Below are 15,003 nucleotides of genomic sequence, written 5' to 3'. Positions count from 1 at the left end.
AATACTGTATTACAGTAAAGTAAATACATTATTCTGTTATTGCCCTTGTTATTAGAAAATATTTATACAGTGCAGTAAATTTACATTGAACTTTACCAACATAGATAAAGGCAAATTCTCTGCCCTGAAGAGCTTATAATTCAAATAAGACAAACAAACCTACACCACTTTGGAAAATGGTGGGTGAAAGGATTATTAACTACATGAGAGGGGTGGAGGGCCTGCCTGAGGAGAGAGGGGGATGCTATCATCATCAGTGTTCCTAATTTCCCATCGCAGTAGCGTCTTAAAAGTCTCCAAAGGGACGAAAGCCTGGCTGCGCGAGGTGTTTTGCAGAAGCTCGGCAGGAGGGTGGCCTTGCCCCTGGATCTCAGAGCATCGCTGGCTCAGTGACATCCCTGCCCGGGGGGGTCCTGGCTAAATCCAGCATCAGTCCAATTACAGCACAAGGAGCGCCGGGGCTCGAGTAGGTTTTAGTTCTGCCTGAGGGAAAATCCACGTGATTTCCTGCCCTGAAGAATGAGAATTGAAATTGGAGAAAGCAAATGCACATACAAGAAAGCGTTTCAGGGGAAGGGGAGTGGAAGGGTTGTTGGCTGGGTAGAGGTACAGCAGGACCACCTGGAGGGAAGGAGGGCTTTTAGCATCATTATATTCACCATGATCTGCAGCTCAAACCTCCTCTGCCCTGACCCCCTGACAGCTAGTTACAAGGGAGAAGCCTTGAAATAATTTTTCTTGCCCGATCATAGTTGATGCGCAGTAACTGCTATTCTCCTGATCTCACCTTGTGTTAAATCCAGCATTGCTTCTCCCTCAATGGAAGAGAAAGAAGGTGTCCAAGTGTCCTGTGAAGAAGACCACACCCACAGAGTATGTGATATTCCTAAATTTGCAGCCCTACAGTAACTTGTTTGTGATTCCATACACAACCGTTCAGAAAACAGACACAATTCCTGGCCCTGCTTAGTGACTTAATTCAGCCTCTGCTGAAATCTAAATGGGTATGACGGAGCACAAAGAGCCTGGAAGCTCTGCTCCGTCCTGTGGGAGGTGGGAAATCTTCTTTGTTCCCCTCATTTACCCACAGCAAACAACTTGGGAAAAGGGAAAGGACAGCAGGGAAACTCCCTGTAGCTGTCCTCGCTTCCTAATCAAAATAAGATGCTGCCCCCAAGCATGGCATGAAGGATAAAGAAAACCAGTACCAGGCTGGGCAAGGCTGATGGGCAGAAGTAGAGGACTGTGGTAGCTGAGAGGGGTTGTATTGGTTTTATGTGGCAAGGTTTTGGTAGCGGGGGGGGTTACAGGGGTGGCTCCTGTAAGAAGCTGCTGGAAGCTTCCCCTGTGTTCGAGAGAGAGCGAGCCTATACCAGTTGGCTCTAAGACGGACCTGCCGCCGGCCAAGGCCGAGCCAATCAGTGATAGTGGTAACGCCTCTGTGATAACATTTTTTAAGAAGGAAAAAAAAAGTTGGGACGGGGAAAACAGCCACCGGAGAGAGGAGTGAGAACATGTAAGAGAAACAAGCCTGCGGACACCAAGGTCAGTGCAGAAGGAGGGGGAGGAGATGCTCCAGGCGCCGGAGCGAAGATTCCCCTGCAGCCCGTGGTGAAGACCCTGGTGAGGCAGGCTGTCCCCCTGCAGTCCAGGGAGGTCCATGGTGGGGCAGATATCCACCTGCAGCCCGTGGAGGACCCCACGCCGGAGCAGGTGGGTTCCTGAAGGAGGCTGTGACCCCGTGGGAACCCTGCGCTGGAGCAGGTTCCTGGCAGGACCTGCGGATCTGTGGAGAGAGGAGCCCACGGAGCAGGTTTTCTGGCAGGACTTGTGACCCCGTGGGGGACCCACGCTGGAGCAGTCTGTGCCTGAAGGACTGCACACCGTGGAAAGGACCCACGCTGGAGCAGTTCGTGAAGAACTGCAGCCCGTGGGAATGGCCCACGTTGGAGAAAGTTCGTGGAGGACTGTCTCCCGTGGGTGGGACCCCACGTTGGAGCAGGGGAAGAGTGTGATGAGCCCTCGCCCTGAGGAGGTGAAGCGGCAGAAAATAACATGTGATGACCGTAAACCCCATCCCTGTCCCCCTTGTGCCGCTGGGGGGGCTTGGTGGAGAAATCCGGGAGTGAAGTTGTGCCCGGGAAGAAGGGAGGGGTGGAGGGAAGGTGTTCTGAGATTTCGTGTTATTTCTCATTTACCTTACTCTGGCTGATTTGTAATAAAAAGTGAGCTAATTTTCCCTAAGCTGAGTCTGTTTTGCCCGTGATGGTAATTAGTGAATGATCTCTCCTGTCCTTATCTCGACCCGCAAGCTTTTTGTTATATTTTTCTCTCCCCTGTCCAGCTGAGGATGCGGGAGTGATAGAACGGCTTTGGTGGGCACCTGGCGTCCAGCCAGGGTCAACCCATCACAGGGGTCTACACTGACCTTTAAAGTGGGAGCTGCAAGGAGCAAGGGAGTTAAGTGTCTGGTAAAGAAATGGGGCTGAGGAGATGGGATTCATTTGGAAGTAGGAAGAAAAGGTCCGGGATGAATTCTCTCTCCAGAGACCAGGCAGATGTAGGGCATCACAGTTGTAGGAAATGTGTTTGAGTGGGCAGCTCCCGTTGTCAAACACTAATAGTCATATGTTGGCATATTCACTGGGGATGGGCAGGAAAAAAAAAAAAAAGAGAAAGCAAACCATCTCTCTCTAAATAGCCATATGTATCTATATTTGGGGACATTCTCATGAGTTATTGCAAACTGACTCATGATTTCTGTTCTCATGAGGTTTGCTGGGCTGGAGTTATCAGGCAGGCAAAGGACAGGAGTGGGAGCTGAGTCCCTCGGGACCGAGTGTCTTGCTGGGATTCATATGGGATGCAGGTACCCGAGCGGTGGTCAGTCTCCCAAGGCACAATTCGCTCAGCCCAGCTCATCTCATGCCACGGGCGTCTGACAAAGCAGATGTCGGTATCCAAACCTGCAGTGTAGATTCCTTGCCAGAGAAGTGAGAAGTGAACCTCCAAGGTGAGGGAAGGGGTCTGAAATAGGCTGTCAGAAGTATCTGGTTCTCCCCATTGGCAACGAGGGCGGCAGAAAAGCTCAAGCGTAGACGTCTGTGTTGGCAGAGGTTAGGTGAGATGAATCCCTCCCTCCCCTAATAAACAGCACAGAATAACAAACGATACTGTCTTGGCTGTGAAGAGATATTTGGATGAGGGAATGGCCCATGGCAGACTAAGGCAAGAAATGTGCCTCTGTTGTAGGGGGAAGCGTGGAGTCAATGGATGGAAACGAAAAAAATACGAAGAAAGCCAAGGAAGAGTATTGTGAGGTAAATGGAGAAGAACAGGAGATATACTAAGAGGAATGGAAAAAATACAAGATAAATGAGACCAGGGAGCTCACTACCTATTTAGAGCTTGTAGCTGGAGAAAAGATCCTGAGTGTGATGTGCTAAGAGGGGATGGCAGCTTTCGGAGTGAGGACAGATGTAAGTCGATAGAAGAGATACTGAGTTTTTCTCGTAAGCAGAATTTATTACCAGAAACCTTGAATTAAAACAAACAAAACAAGCCTAAACCTCTTTTCCAGAGTTTCACTTAGCAGCTGTCACTGAGAGAATACTTGATGGTCTTGTATAAAATTTTGATCAATATGACTTTAGATCGCTTCAGTACTCTGCAAAAAAGTGCTCTGCAGATCACTCAGGCACTTAACCAAGGACACTTAGATGTCACCTCTTGTCACAATTTGGTCCAATGATAAAAGTGTGTTTTAAAAATATGAAAATAGTTTGATTGACAAGGATTTTTTTTTTCCCCCATGAATCTCTGCCTGAAAAGACAGGCTGCTTTAACTCCAGGACTTCAATTATACAGGCTTTGAAGGAGAAGAAAAATGATAATGAATGCATTTTAGAAACTTCTAAAAAGTTACTTAAAATAGATTTTCCATACATAATGTTGCCATGTGAAACTCAACTGTCTCCTGGTCTTCTGGGGCTAGAAGAGAGCAGTCTGTGTTCATTTGGAAATTCAATAACGAGGCTCCCCTGCCTCTGATGGACTGTATGATACTGTCCCCAGGGCTCTGCCACAGACAGGGCTTACCCGTCAAGCTGTTCACTTTTTCAGGAGGTGGCATGGGAGTGATTTCACTTTAGGTTAGCCAGGAAGCTAAAATGCTTTTTCTGGAAGCGTGTCCCAGCTTGCTTTGGTCTTTTTTTTTCCTTTTTCTTCATTTGTTTTCCTTAAAAAAAAAACAAAACCAAGCAAACCAACCCTTTGTATTGCAGCTGCTTGAGGCAGCTCTAGTAAACATGAGGTAAGGACGTTGTACGGTAGAGTGGGAGAAGATATTTGATAAGTGCAATGCATTTATATAGGTGTTCTCTCAAGCCCAGCTACATAAGAAATAGCATGTATAGCCCACTTAGAATGACTGGCCTGGGTACCTTATGGCATCAAGGAGGCATTCCAGCACCTCTCACTTCAGTATTCAGCCTTCTGATAAAAGCTGCTGAAATCTGTTTGGTCAAGACCTGCTTTGAGTGCTTTCTCTGTTATCTGAAATACAGCGGTGTGGGATGTCACGTTTCTAAAGCTGTCAGCAGCCTGTAGAAAACAGTGTGATACAAGGCCTACTTGTCTAAAATACTGCTGTAAGTAATTACAAGATTTCAGAATATTTTTTTTCTTCTCAAATATAAATTCTTAAAATGCAGAAATTTGAAGGGAGGATTGTCCTAATTTAGGCAGTAAGCCACTGCCCTCTTAAATGGGAAGCAAGTGATTCACAATTGCAAGCCGTCTTGGCAAAGTGAAAAATGGAGACACAGTCATCAATTCACAACAGCATTTTGTGTTCAAGGAATAATCAGACCTGTTTTTATCAAGGCTGCGCTGCATTGCTAGCCTGCAAAGTTGCTCTTTTATTTTTTCCCTTTCAGATGATTTTGGAACTGCATATGCTTTTTCAATAACTAAGCTGGACTTCTATAATGCTTTGCTTAATGTGCCTCAAGATTCTGTTATTTATAGACTTCAGCATATTCAGACTGCAGCTGCTAAAATACACACAAAAGAAAAAGCGCATTTGTAACCTGTTAAGACTTTGCTCTGAGATGCCAGTGAAGTTCGGGATTTAACATGAAATATTACCGGGTGACCTTTCAAGGAGCATCGCAAGAGAACACCTGTTTATCTTGAAGACCTTTGTTTTGTTGTGGTTTTTTTTTCCCCACTGTTGAAATCTTCCAGTGTTCTGCTTTCCGAGGGAAATCTGGCCTTTGTGTGTACCATGTGTTATCTTCAAGAAGTGCTGGGGCAGAGGATTTAAGTAATGCAGCATCTCAAATGAGCAATTCTTCCAGAAAATGTGTTTTGTGCAAATTGGCTTTGTTAAATTTAGAAGGAAACTGTAAATATATTGTGATTTTTCTCTAAGTTGTCTTAGTCCTATCAGTATAGCCAAGATTTACTCATTAACTGTTTTTCAGTGAAAATTGGTGGAAAGGATCATCTGTAGCTATGCAAAACCCTACATATTCAGTATACGTAGTGAGAAGTGAAATCTCTTAATGCTGTAGCATATGTGTTATGATTTTATAAGATGACAATGTAGTTTTTTAATGGCATAATCTAGAATGAGCAAAGGTGTTATAATAATTCATTCATAAGACAAAAAAGCAGAAGAATTATGTAAGTGAACAGATAACCAGAGCTCCCATTTAGGCTCTCAGGGTAGGTCCCTGCTTACCTTCACTGGCTTGTGCCTAATGAAGCTGTTTTCTTAAGGAAAATGCCAATTCCTGCAGAATCAAGCTTTGCAAAGACCTCCAGTAATAGGGAGATGTGACAGACAAAACCAGGTAAACAGGGTGAAAGCAACTGGCCTCTCTTCAGTAGAGCTGTGGGGGCTGAAGCATACATTAGATGCCTAAGTTAGGGTCCCATCCCAAAAAATCAGACACTTTCAAAAATGCTCTGGTACCTCATATATTTTTTTTAATTGAATTAGTAAATCTCTTTTTGCAAATTGTTGCAAGAAACGTGTGTTTTCCTTCAATTCCTTTTGAATTTCAGGATTTAGGTGAGGTTTTCTAGGTGTTAACATACCACTAACCGTGCAAAAACATGAGACAATGCCTCTTCTTGAAACACTGCACATGCAATATTTACTAATAAGAGCCATCTTCAGAGTCACGTTGGATATGTCTTTTTTTTCATGTGCTCCAGGTAGGATGGCTACGGCGCAAAAGTATCATGTTCCTTGTTGCTACTCCCAGCTTTCTTCTTCGTCCTAACATGGTCAGGAAGAAATGGATGGTGACTGGCAGAACTGTACTTTTCTTTCTTCTTCTTCCTTCTTTACTGGGAGTCCTGTCTGCAGCTGGAGAAGGAAAAACACTGGGAAGAAACAGTATGAAACGCTTTATATAATTAAGAAGACAGCTGGAGCTAGCCTGGTAAATGACCTGTACTTTGGCAGGTCAGGTGGAGTATGACCAACCTAATGACCGCTGTCCTATGAATCACAGGGAACGGTAACAAACCTTTCGCACATGCCGTTCTTTTAAGAATTGGAAAACTCGCCTAGATGTACCAGTTCACAAGATATCGCATCGCTCCTTCCCATCTGTGTTGTCTCGAGAACTGTCACCAATAGCGTTTAATGTCTTTGCGACTCATAGTCCCGGGTTTCAAAAGGTTGGTGGCAGCAGTCTTTTCCTTGAAGGATTTAGTGGTCACTAAAATGAGACAAAGAGGTGAAATGACTGAAGGTCACCCAGCAGGTCGGTGTCAGAATTGGGCAGAGAACCTCCTCCTTGCATCCTGGGGCTGGCCACTGACCCGGGCTCTCCGCAGAGCCTCGTTAGAGTGGTGCATTTAATCAGCTTCGCTCCGTGTCGTAATTCATTGTCTGTGCTGTTACGGATATCTAAAGGGTAGGGTTTTAACTTAGCAATCTGCTGTGTTATTGAATTAGTTTTATGTTGTGTTAATTTCTTTGTCTCATGGCATTCATTGCCTGTGATAATTGATGCACAATATATAACCGACTTCTGTATTCATTTGGGTAACTGCATTTAATTGCCTGGTATAAAATATGCGTGCTAAGTACAATCTGCTATGACTGCTATGACTGAGAAGTGCTCATTGGTATGGACTTGAGGGTGCTTTATCTTCGTGACAACCTGTCTGAGGAAAGACTAAATGTCTCCAACAACCCACCATCCAAGGACTGGTACTTGCATTGTGTCTGCAAAAAGAGAGACCACAAAAAGTGTAACATGGTATCGCTTTAAAAAGTGTTTGGCATTAAAATTTTGTTAATCTGAAGCGCTCAAATAAGGAAGTTTGGATTAACGTCCCTGCCCCTCCCAAACCTCAAGGAACAGCAGCACCCAGAAGACTTTACACATTTTCTCCTGTAAATCAGGATTATGGCTTTATTTGCTCCTGACGTTACTCCCCTGGAGTAAAGCTACTCCCATGCACAAGTGTTTATAAATACAGATTTCTTTTACATATATCTTCAGGTCATTAATGCCCAGAGGAGTACTAATGAGTTATAAATCAGGAATGCTTTCTAAAGGTGTGATGTCAGTGAAACGGTGTTGATTAATGTCTGCTCAGGATACACAGGATTCCTGCATAAGCTTACGCTTTCCTGCCTGCTTAACCAGTATCACAGTGATTCCTTTTATTTTTAAGAAAGCAAGAATCTTTGCTATTAGATGTATTTCTCACCAAACACAGCACTTTCTGGTTTTTATATGACCCAGTGAGCGGGTTTATTTGTTTCCCTGGATTGTTTTGTTTCCAGTGTCATGAAGGGTATAATAGTGCAGTGTCTGAGCTATGCAAAGAAATGCTGAAATTTGCCCAAAGCTGATTTTACTTTAAGCATTAATGAAACCTTCCCCATCTGAATTTTCAGAAGTTTCTAAACAAAAGCTAATGTTTGAGTCTAAATCAGGTGTGAAATGCCGGTGAGATTATTTTAGCCGTATTATGTTGCTCTGTGTTAATGTAACCGGTGAGTTGTCAGTAGAAGGGATGTTCACAATTACTATTTTTCTTTTTAAGAGAGCTAGTTTCTACAGGCTGTGTCCTTCAGGATGTGGCATTAGTTCTGCCTACAGCTTGCTGCAAATTATTCAGTGTTCACAGGTGCATTTATGCTTGTTATTCAGCTCTCTTCCACTGACAAAATAGCCTGCAGCGGTTCTCGGTTAGATAGGGCTAGTTCCACTTTAGGCTCCTCATGTGCTCTTTTGTGTTTTTTCCCCCTGGTTCAGCCTGTGCTACATCCAGGTCCTGCTGATAAAACAGTAGACTTGATGGCCAGAGAGAAAGCAAAGCTGTCCAGAGCCAGCATGGGCTATGAGAGTATGTTTCCAGCAAGGACTTTCATGGCACATTGAGCAGAGTTGGTGGCATAGGACAACAGGAGTTTCAGCAATTAACCCCCCGATTGTGCTTTATTTCATATTCGCGGTGTTATGTTCTTCCTCCTCTGCCAGGACTTTAACAAATACTTGGGGCTAATTCATGAAAGTATACCAAAGTTTGAAAGATGTGGACAACCCGGTAGAAGCCAAACATCAAAAAAGTCACCTATTAATTCTCAGTAGGCTGAGGTGCATTTGTCTAGCCTAGTGCCCGCTTCTTCATGGACCAGTCCCCATTTCTGGCAGAGCTGGTACAACTGTGATGTGGGTTTGAGGAGAAGAGCGTGTAGAATTCATCAGCAGACCTCGTTCTGTCACCCGGTGCACACTTCTCAAGGCAGTAAAACAGGGGGAGAAGGGGTGGAAGAGACAGTCCAACACCCATTTTCTACCCTTTATCCCAGTAATCCGTACCTGCCTGAGATGCCTTTGCTCCAAAACCATGGGGCAGCACCTCCGTCCTCCCCAGTAATCAGGGTGATGCATTTTGGGGACAAGGAACTAGTGCACGGCGAGGTATGAAGAGGCATTTCATCGCGATTAGTTTTCAGACCCACCTTCCAACATCAATGCAACAAGGCTGCCTGTCACGGGAAAAAGTGAACCACTCTCATCTGGGCTATTCAGCATATATTTGTGAATCAGGATTGATTTGGGAATGATTCATAAAGAGCGAGGGGGGCTGTACTGTGTGAGAAGTAACTTATTGACAAGGATTAATTCAGCCTGCTCTACGCTTGAAATAGATGTTTGTGCTCAGAAGTTTACAGCCTGAGTGGAAAGAGCTAAGTACAAGTTTAAGGAGCTGAACAGGAGACACCCAGTTTTTAAAAACATGACATAAATCTTGAGTGGCTTGCCTTATGTTAGTCACATTCCCTGCAGAGGACTTCTGTTCAATGTTTGTTTGGTGTTTATAGATGTTATTTAAAAGCCAGTTTTATCATAAAATTATTTTATGTTATGTATAATGAATAGTGGAGATCAAATAAGAATGGGAATTGCAAATTCAAATATTAAGAGTTGATAAATATTGACTTTTAAATAGACCCACTGTAGATTTGAACAAAATGCTTTTTAACCTAGTATACTGGTTATTTGATAATTGCAACATACTAAAAAATGTGCAGCATTGCCTGATCCTGACTCTTTCTTCACTTTTACAGCCATTGATGTGGCCATGTTCCTATGAAGTGATCTGTACAGTGTCAGGGATCTATAATATAAAACTTTCTTGGCTTGTACTTTAGGCACATCGCATGAAAAAAACAAAAGCGTGGGAGGTACTAAGCTAAAGTATAGTGTAATCACGTTAATTGTGACTTCTCTAAAGATGAATTCTTAGGGTGTACATGTTGGAAACCTCTTAATTAAGGTCTTTCGAGTACTTTTTTAAAGACAGCACAAATACCTTAGGGCTGAACAAGTCACTGAGATGCACCTGCACAGCATCAATGACCTCCTCAAACAGTCAGTTGTTGGCCACTAGGACCAAACACAATAAGTCAGAGCCCCCAGGCTACTGGCCAACCAAAAAAATAACGCAGCCCCCCCTTTGCCCCCAGTCATGGGTAACTAATGCACAAAGACTAACATGGGTAAGTATCTGTGATCATCCTCACCCCAGCGTTTTCTCCCGCTACTGGGAGTGCTGGGAGCTCACAGCCTTTGGTGACACCTCTCACCCATTTGCTCCTTCAGCCTCCTTTCCCACCAGCGATGCGCTGCCGCGGTGAGCTTCATAAATGACAACAGCGAGAGCAAGAAGTTACCCTTATGTAAAAAAATTCATGGTCTGACAGATACCTGATGAAAGCAACGTGGTTTAGCTAGAAGAAGATATTCCACCTTTGCTTCAAGCTAACTAACCTTTGTGAGCCAAAGATACGGTGTTAGTTAAGGAGCAGGCATCATCCTCAGCTTTGTTAGGTTTTCTTACTTTTCCACGTCTCTGCAGGCTCCTTTCTGTAAATCATTGCGGAGTACTTTTTTTCCACTTTTCATCTCAGAACAGGAGACTATTTCCGTGAAAGTTGCAACATCAGTTAATTGTTAACAGTTTAAAAAAAAAAAAAAATCACATTCATCCCTTAATATGTTCTTTCAGCTGATGCCTTCATGCTGAGGAGGCTGCGTAGCTACTGATAAGACCTAATTTGTGAAAGGCTTTTCAGCGGTCCAACAGGTTCATACGTGGCACTGTTTGTTCAGCAGGCAAGGATGAGCGTTGGCTGAAACGCCTCTACCGCGGCCGCTAAATGCGTGCGAGGAGGCCGGGGCTGGTGATCCAGAGGGAGCGGGCAGGAGCTTCGAGTGGATTCCCAAAGCGGTCTGTTGTTTTGCAACGATGTTCTGACTGCAGCACTTGATAGCTGATTTCGTCTTTTCTCTTTCAGAGCCTAATGAGCTGTGTGTGGGCCCTGCATTCAGTGATATCCCATCTCAAGATGCTGCTAATACAGTAGTTAATTATTCCTAGCTGAAGAAGTCTAATAGGAGCAAAAGGAACCGGGGAAAAGCAATGGCTGCCGGTAAATATCTCAGGTCTGCAAAGGTCGTAAGAAAACAGCTGGAAGGAGCTGATTTCAGCTGTGACTGGGGAGGGGGAAGCAAAAATGTGTGATCACACCTTGTGTTTAGGGGTTCAGTATCAGAAACGTACCATTTCTTAGCTATCCAACCCACTGTTCCTTCCCCAAATCAGGAAAATCCATGCCTGGGTTCAGTCTATTTTGACCATATTCATGAGAATTCTCTTTTGTTTTTAAAACAAAACTTGGTATTTCCTATGGTGAATCAATTTGGTTTGACCTTTTTTTAGTTAGAGGCTAATATATTCTTCAATCTTTTACTGAAAAAAATTTGCACCTTATGGAAAACAAGTCTTTCCTTGGGGTGTGTTTGGTTCTCACAGCTTTCTAACAAGTTGCCACAGGTTATATATAATTAAATGATATCAGAGGATTTCAGGGCAATTCATTCAGGTTGGGAGGGGCCTCAGAAGGTCTCCAAGCCAACCTCCTGCTCAAAGCAAGGCCAGCCATAGGGTCAGACCTGTTGCTCAGGGCTTTATCAAGTTGAGTCTTGAAAGCTGCCAAGGGTGGCAACTGCACAGCCTGTTCCACTGCTTGACTGCCCTCATGGTGAAAAAGTTTTCCATATAACCAGCCTGAATCACTCTTGTTTCATTTTATGTCTGCTGAATGTTTCCAATGTCTTTATGTTTTGCTATCCAATGCCAAGCACGATTATCAATGGCCTAAAAGGTGAATCATAATTAAGAAACAGAACAAACCCAAAATAAGCAGTGGTTGTGACATCTCATTTTCGCTGAAGGTTTTGGTTAAAAATCCTGGCACGTTGACTTTTCTATTTACAGTGTGTTTCCTTTCTTGCAGCAGCTGATGGTTTGGGAAGTATAGCTATAGATACCACACAACTTAACATGTCAGTCACTGATCCGACAGCTTGGGCTACAGCTATGAATAACCTGGGGATGGTTCCAGTAGGACTAGCTGGACAACAGCTTGTAACAGGTAAGATTTTTCTTTTTTAAAGAGAACTCTTGTACCATCCCTGAATTCTTCGGGTCCTTTTAAAAATACATGGAATGATTTCTGAGGATATTATATTTTTATATTCTGAAAACATCACCTATGATTAATATTGCATACTGTGTATTAGGCTCTTCTTGTAGTCTGTATATAATCCATATTATATTTTAACCTTGTGGAAAAGCCAAAACTCTTTGGGGAAATTAAACAACTAAACCATCGATCTTTATGCTGGGTCAAGACCAGGAAGCAGGTCACATAAGAGAAACATTTTTTGCTGTTTCTCTGTACAAGCAGGATGTCTTGAGGTTCTGCCAAGGAATACCCTGGGCTGGGAACTCTTGACCAGAGAAAGATTTTGAAGTTATGTTAATTGGGCAGAAAATCCTGAAGCCTGTTCAATTCATATGCTCGGTTGATATAGTGAAGTGAAGCTTTCCTGTCAGGTGTGTGCTTATTTACTTTCTGTCTGACTCCATAAATTGAATTTCAAGAGGTTGTTCTTGTTTGATTTTGTCATTTCACTTCCCAAACATAGTTTGGGAGAGCGTTGCAGGGAATTGCTTATTCTAACAAGAATAAAAATAATATTTTGAAACCAGCAATGTTTCACAGACCAGCCTGGACATATGAGACTTCATTGTCAACAGTAGAGGCCCAATTAGTTGCGATTAAGAAAACTTTATTGCACCTGTGAGGTGCAGAAAAATTGTTTTTTTATGGGTGGGTGCCCTATAGACACAAGCCACATGCCAGGCACAGGACAGATCCCCTCTGGAAGCTGCATTGCCACTTCAGCTGAAGAAGAGCTCTGCAACATCTGGATCAGAGCAGCATCCTCTCATGTCTGTGCCCGTCCATGTAGACATGGATGCAGTGAGCCAGGTTATGATGTAAATCACTGCCTGCCTCACCAGGGATGTGTGACGCTTAATTTTGGCCAAATATGTCCCCTTCTGACACTGGGAACCGAGTGGATCTGTGCCAGCCCACAGCTGATGGTCTGGCTCAGAATTACCTGTTTTACAGATGGGTAAACTAAGCTGCAAGAAAGCTGATTTATAATGAATCAATCTCAAGCAGAGAGTTTAGCTGGTGGAGGCTGTGAACTGATTCTTGGTCTCTGTCTTTAACCCCATGCTCCGATTAAAAGAAACAAGCAAAACCATCCGCTCCTCGGGAGCCAGTTCTCTTCAATGTTTTTATCAATGACCCGGGCACAGGAGTTGAGTCCACACTAAGTTTGCTGATGATACTAAATTAAGAGGAGCTGTTGATTCCTTTGAGGGTAGAGAGCCCTAATATAGAGATCTGGATAGATTAGAACGCTGGACAATCACCATCCGTATGATGTTTAACGAGGACAAATGCCAAATTCTGCACCTGGGACAGTATAATCCTGGATGTATCTGTGGATTGGGGGACAAGAGGCTGGAGTGCACCCTTGCAGAAAGGGATCTGGGGTTTTGGGTTGATGGGAAGCTCAATATGAGTCAACAGTGTGCCCTGGTGACCAAAAGGGCCAACCTGGGGTGCATTAAGCCCAGTGTAGCTAACCGGTCAAAAGAAGTGATTGTTCCACTTTACCCAGCATTGGTGCAGCCTCCCTTTGAGCGCTGTGTGTGGTAAGAAGGATATAAAAATCTTTGAGTGTGTCCACAGGGAGGCAACGAAGATGGTGAAAGGACTAGAGGGCAAGACTTAACAAGAGCAGCTGAGGATACTAGGTTTGTTCAGCTTAGAAAAGAGGAGGCTGAGGGGAGACCTCATTGCTGTCTACAAATTCCTCATGAGGGTGAGCGGTGCTGATCTCTCCTCTCTGGTGTCCAGTGATGGGATGCGAGGGAATGGCCTAGAGCTGCGTCACGGGATGTTCAGATTGGTTATTAGCACAAAGTTCTTCACTGTGAGGGTGGTGAAGCACTGGAGTAAGCTCCTCAGGGAAGTGGCCATGGCCCAAAGCCTGTTGGTGTTCAAGAAGTGTTTGGATGCTCTTCGATATATGGTTTAACTTTTAGGTTGTCTTGTGTGGAGTAAGGAGTTGGACTCAATGATCGTCGTGGGTCCCTTCTAACTCAGGACATTTTATGGTTCTATGTGCTGGGAGGGGAAAAAGCTTTTTCCATTTTCTGGTGGGGCTTTGCCTGCAGACGTTGTGCTCAACTTGAATGTGATTACCTCCAAACCTGAAAATAGCCACATGTCAAAATCGGCTGCTGCTGCTTTCATTTATAAGCATCTCATTTGCATATCCCGTGGAGGTTTGCCCACCTTTTTGTCTTCCTCTCTTCCTCTGTCTCTCCAGTTTCGGTGTAAACTGTGTCCTCAGGTGTGCTATGCAATCCCTACATGGCAGCCTCATCTCACGTGCAATGCTTTTCCCCACAAGGGAGGATCTCCAGGACTTTATTTCATTGCCAGCTCCCTACTATAATTTCCATGATTATGTGTATCACGTATTGTAGGAGTGTTGTACAGGTCAGTTGGTATTTGTTCAGCATTTTCAATGTATGAAAGGTGCCATAAGTAATAAATATTAATTACTGAAGTGCTGCCTGATTTCTCTACGGGAGCAGAATAACTTCTTTTCTTTCCTTTTGCTTTCCTTTGTTTGAGAATGTCTTGTATTTTCAAGGTAAATAGGTGCTTTGACACTTCATTAGATTTCCTTATGATTCATAAGGTTTCGACACCTTTTCTTCATGGCAAATCCATAATGGCAAAACTAAAATTTTACCTTTAAAAGACTTACAGACTTATCTGCTATAATATATTTACTGTATCTGCATTTGTGGAGAGTTTGCATCACCATGTTCGACCAAATATCTAACTAGTCCTTAGCCCTTTCTGACCTTTTTCTTTTTTTTTGCTATTAATCCTAGCAATGAAGTCATCTTTGTCAGCAGTCACATATTGCTTTTGCTACTGTCATCTGTGACATTTCTCGGCAATGAAAATGACACACCCATATGCCAGTGCTAACTGTTTGTCTGTCTTTAAAAATT

General features: G+C 43.6%; 1 protein-coding gene across 10 annotated transcripts in view; it reads left to right on the top strand.

Moving 5' to 3' along the window:
• Positions 1-15,003, top strand: part of ENOX1 (ecto-NOX disulfide-thiol exchanger 1) — a 360,508-nt gene that overhangs the window by 212,745 nt on the left and 132,760 nt on the right. For 9 of the 10 annotated variants that reach the window (XM_069802662.1, XM_069802661.1, XM_069802659.1 and 6 more), the window contains 2 exons: positions 10,841-10,975; positions 11,843-11,980. In XM_069802662.1, coding sequence (XP_069658763.1) covers positions 10,966-10,975; positions 11,843-11,980 — 148 coding nt within the window. In that variant the 5' untranslated portion in view covers positions 10,841-10,965. The remainder of the gene's footprint in view (positions 1-10,840; positions 10,976-11,842; positions 11,981-15,003) is intronic. The other variant, XM_069802657.1, reaches the window with a different exon arrangement.

Source organism: Haliaeetus albicilla, chromosome 15 (assembly GCF_947461875.1).
Source record: "Haliaeetus albicilla chromosome 15, bHalAlb1.1, whole genome shotgun sequence".
Lineage (NCBI taxonomy): Eukaryota > Metazoa > Chordata > Aves > Accipitriformes > Accipitridae > Haliaeetus > Haliaeetus albicilla.
This window is presented reverse-complemented; position numbering and strand designations above follow the sequence as displayed.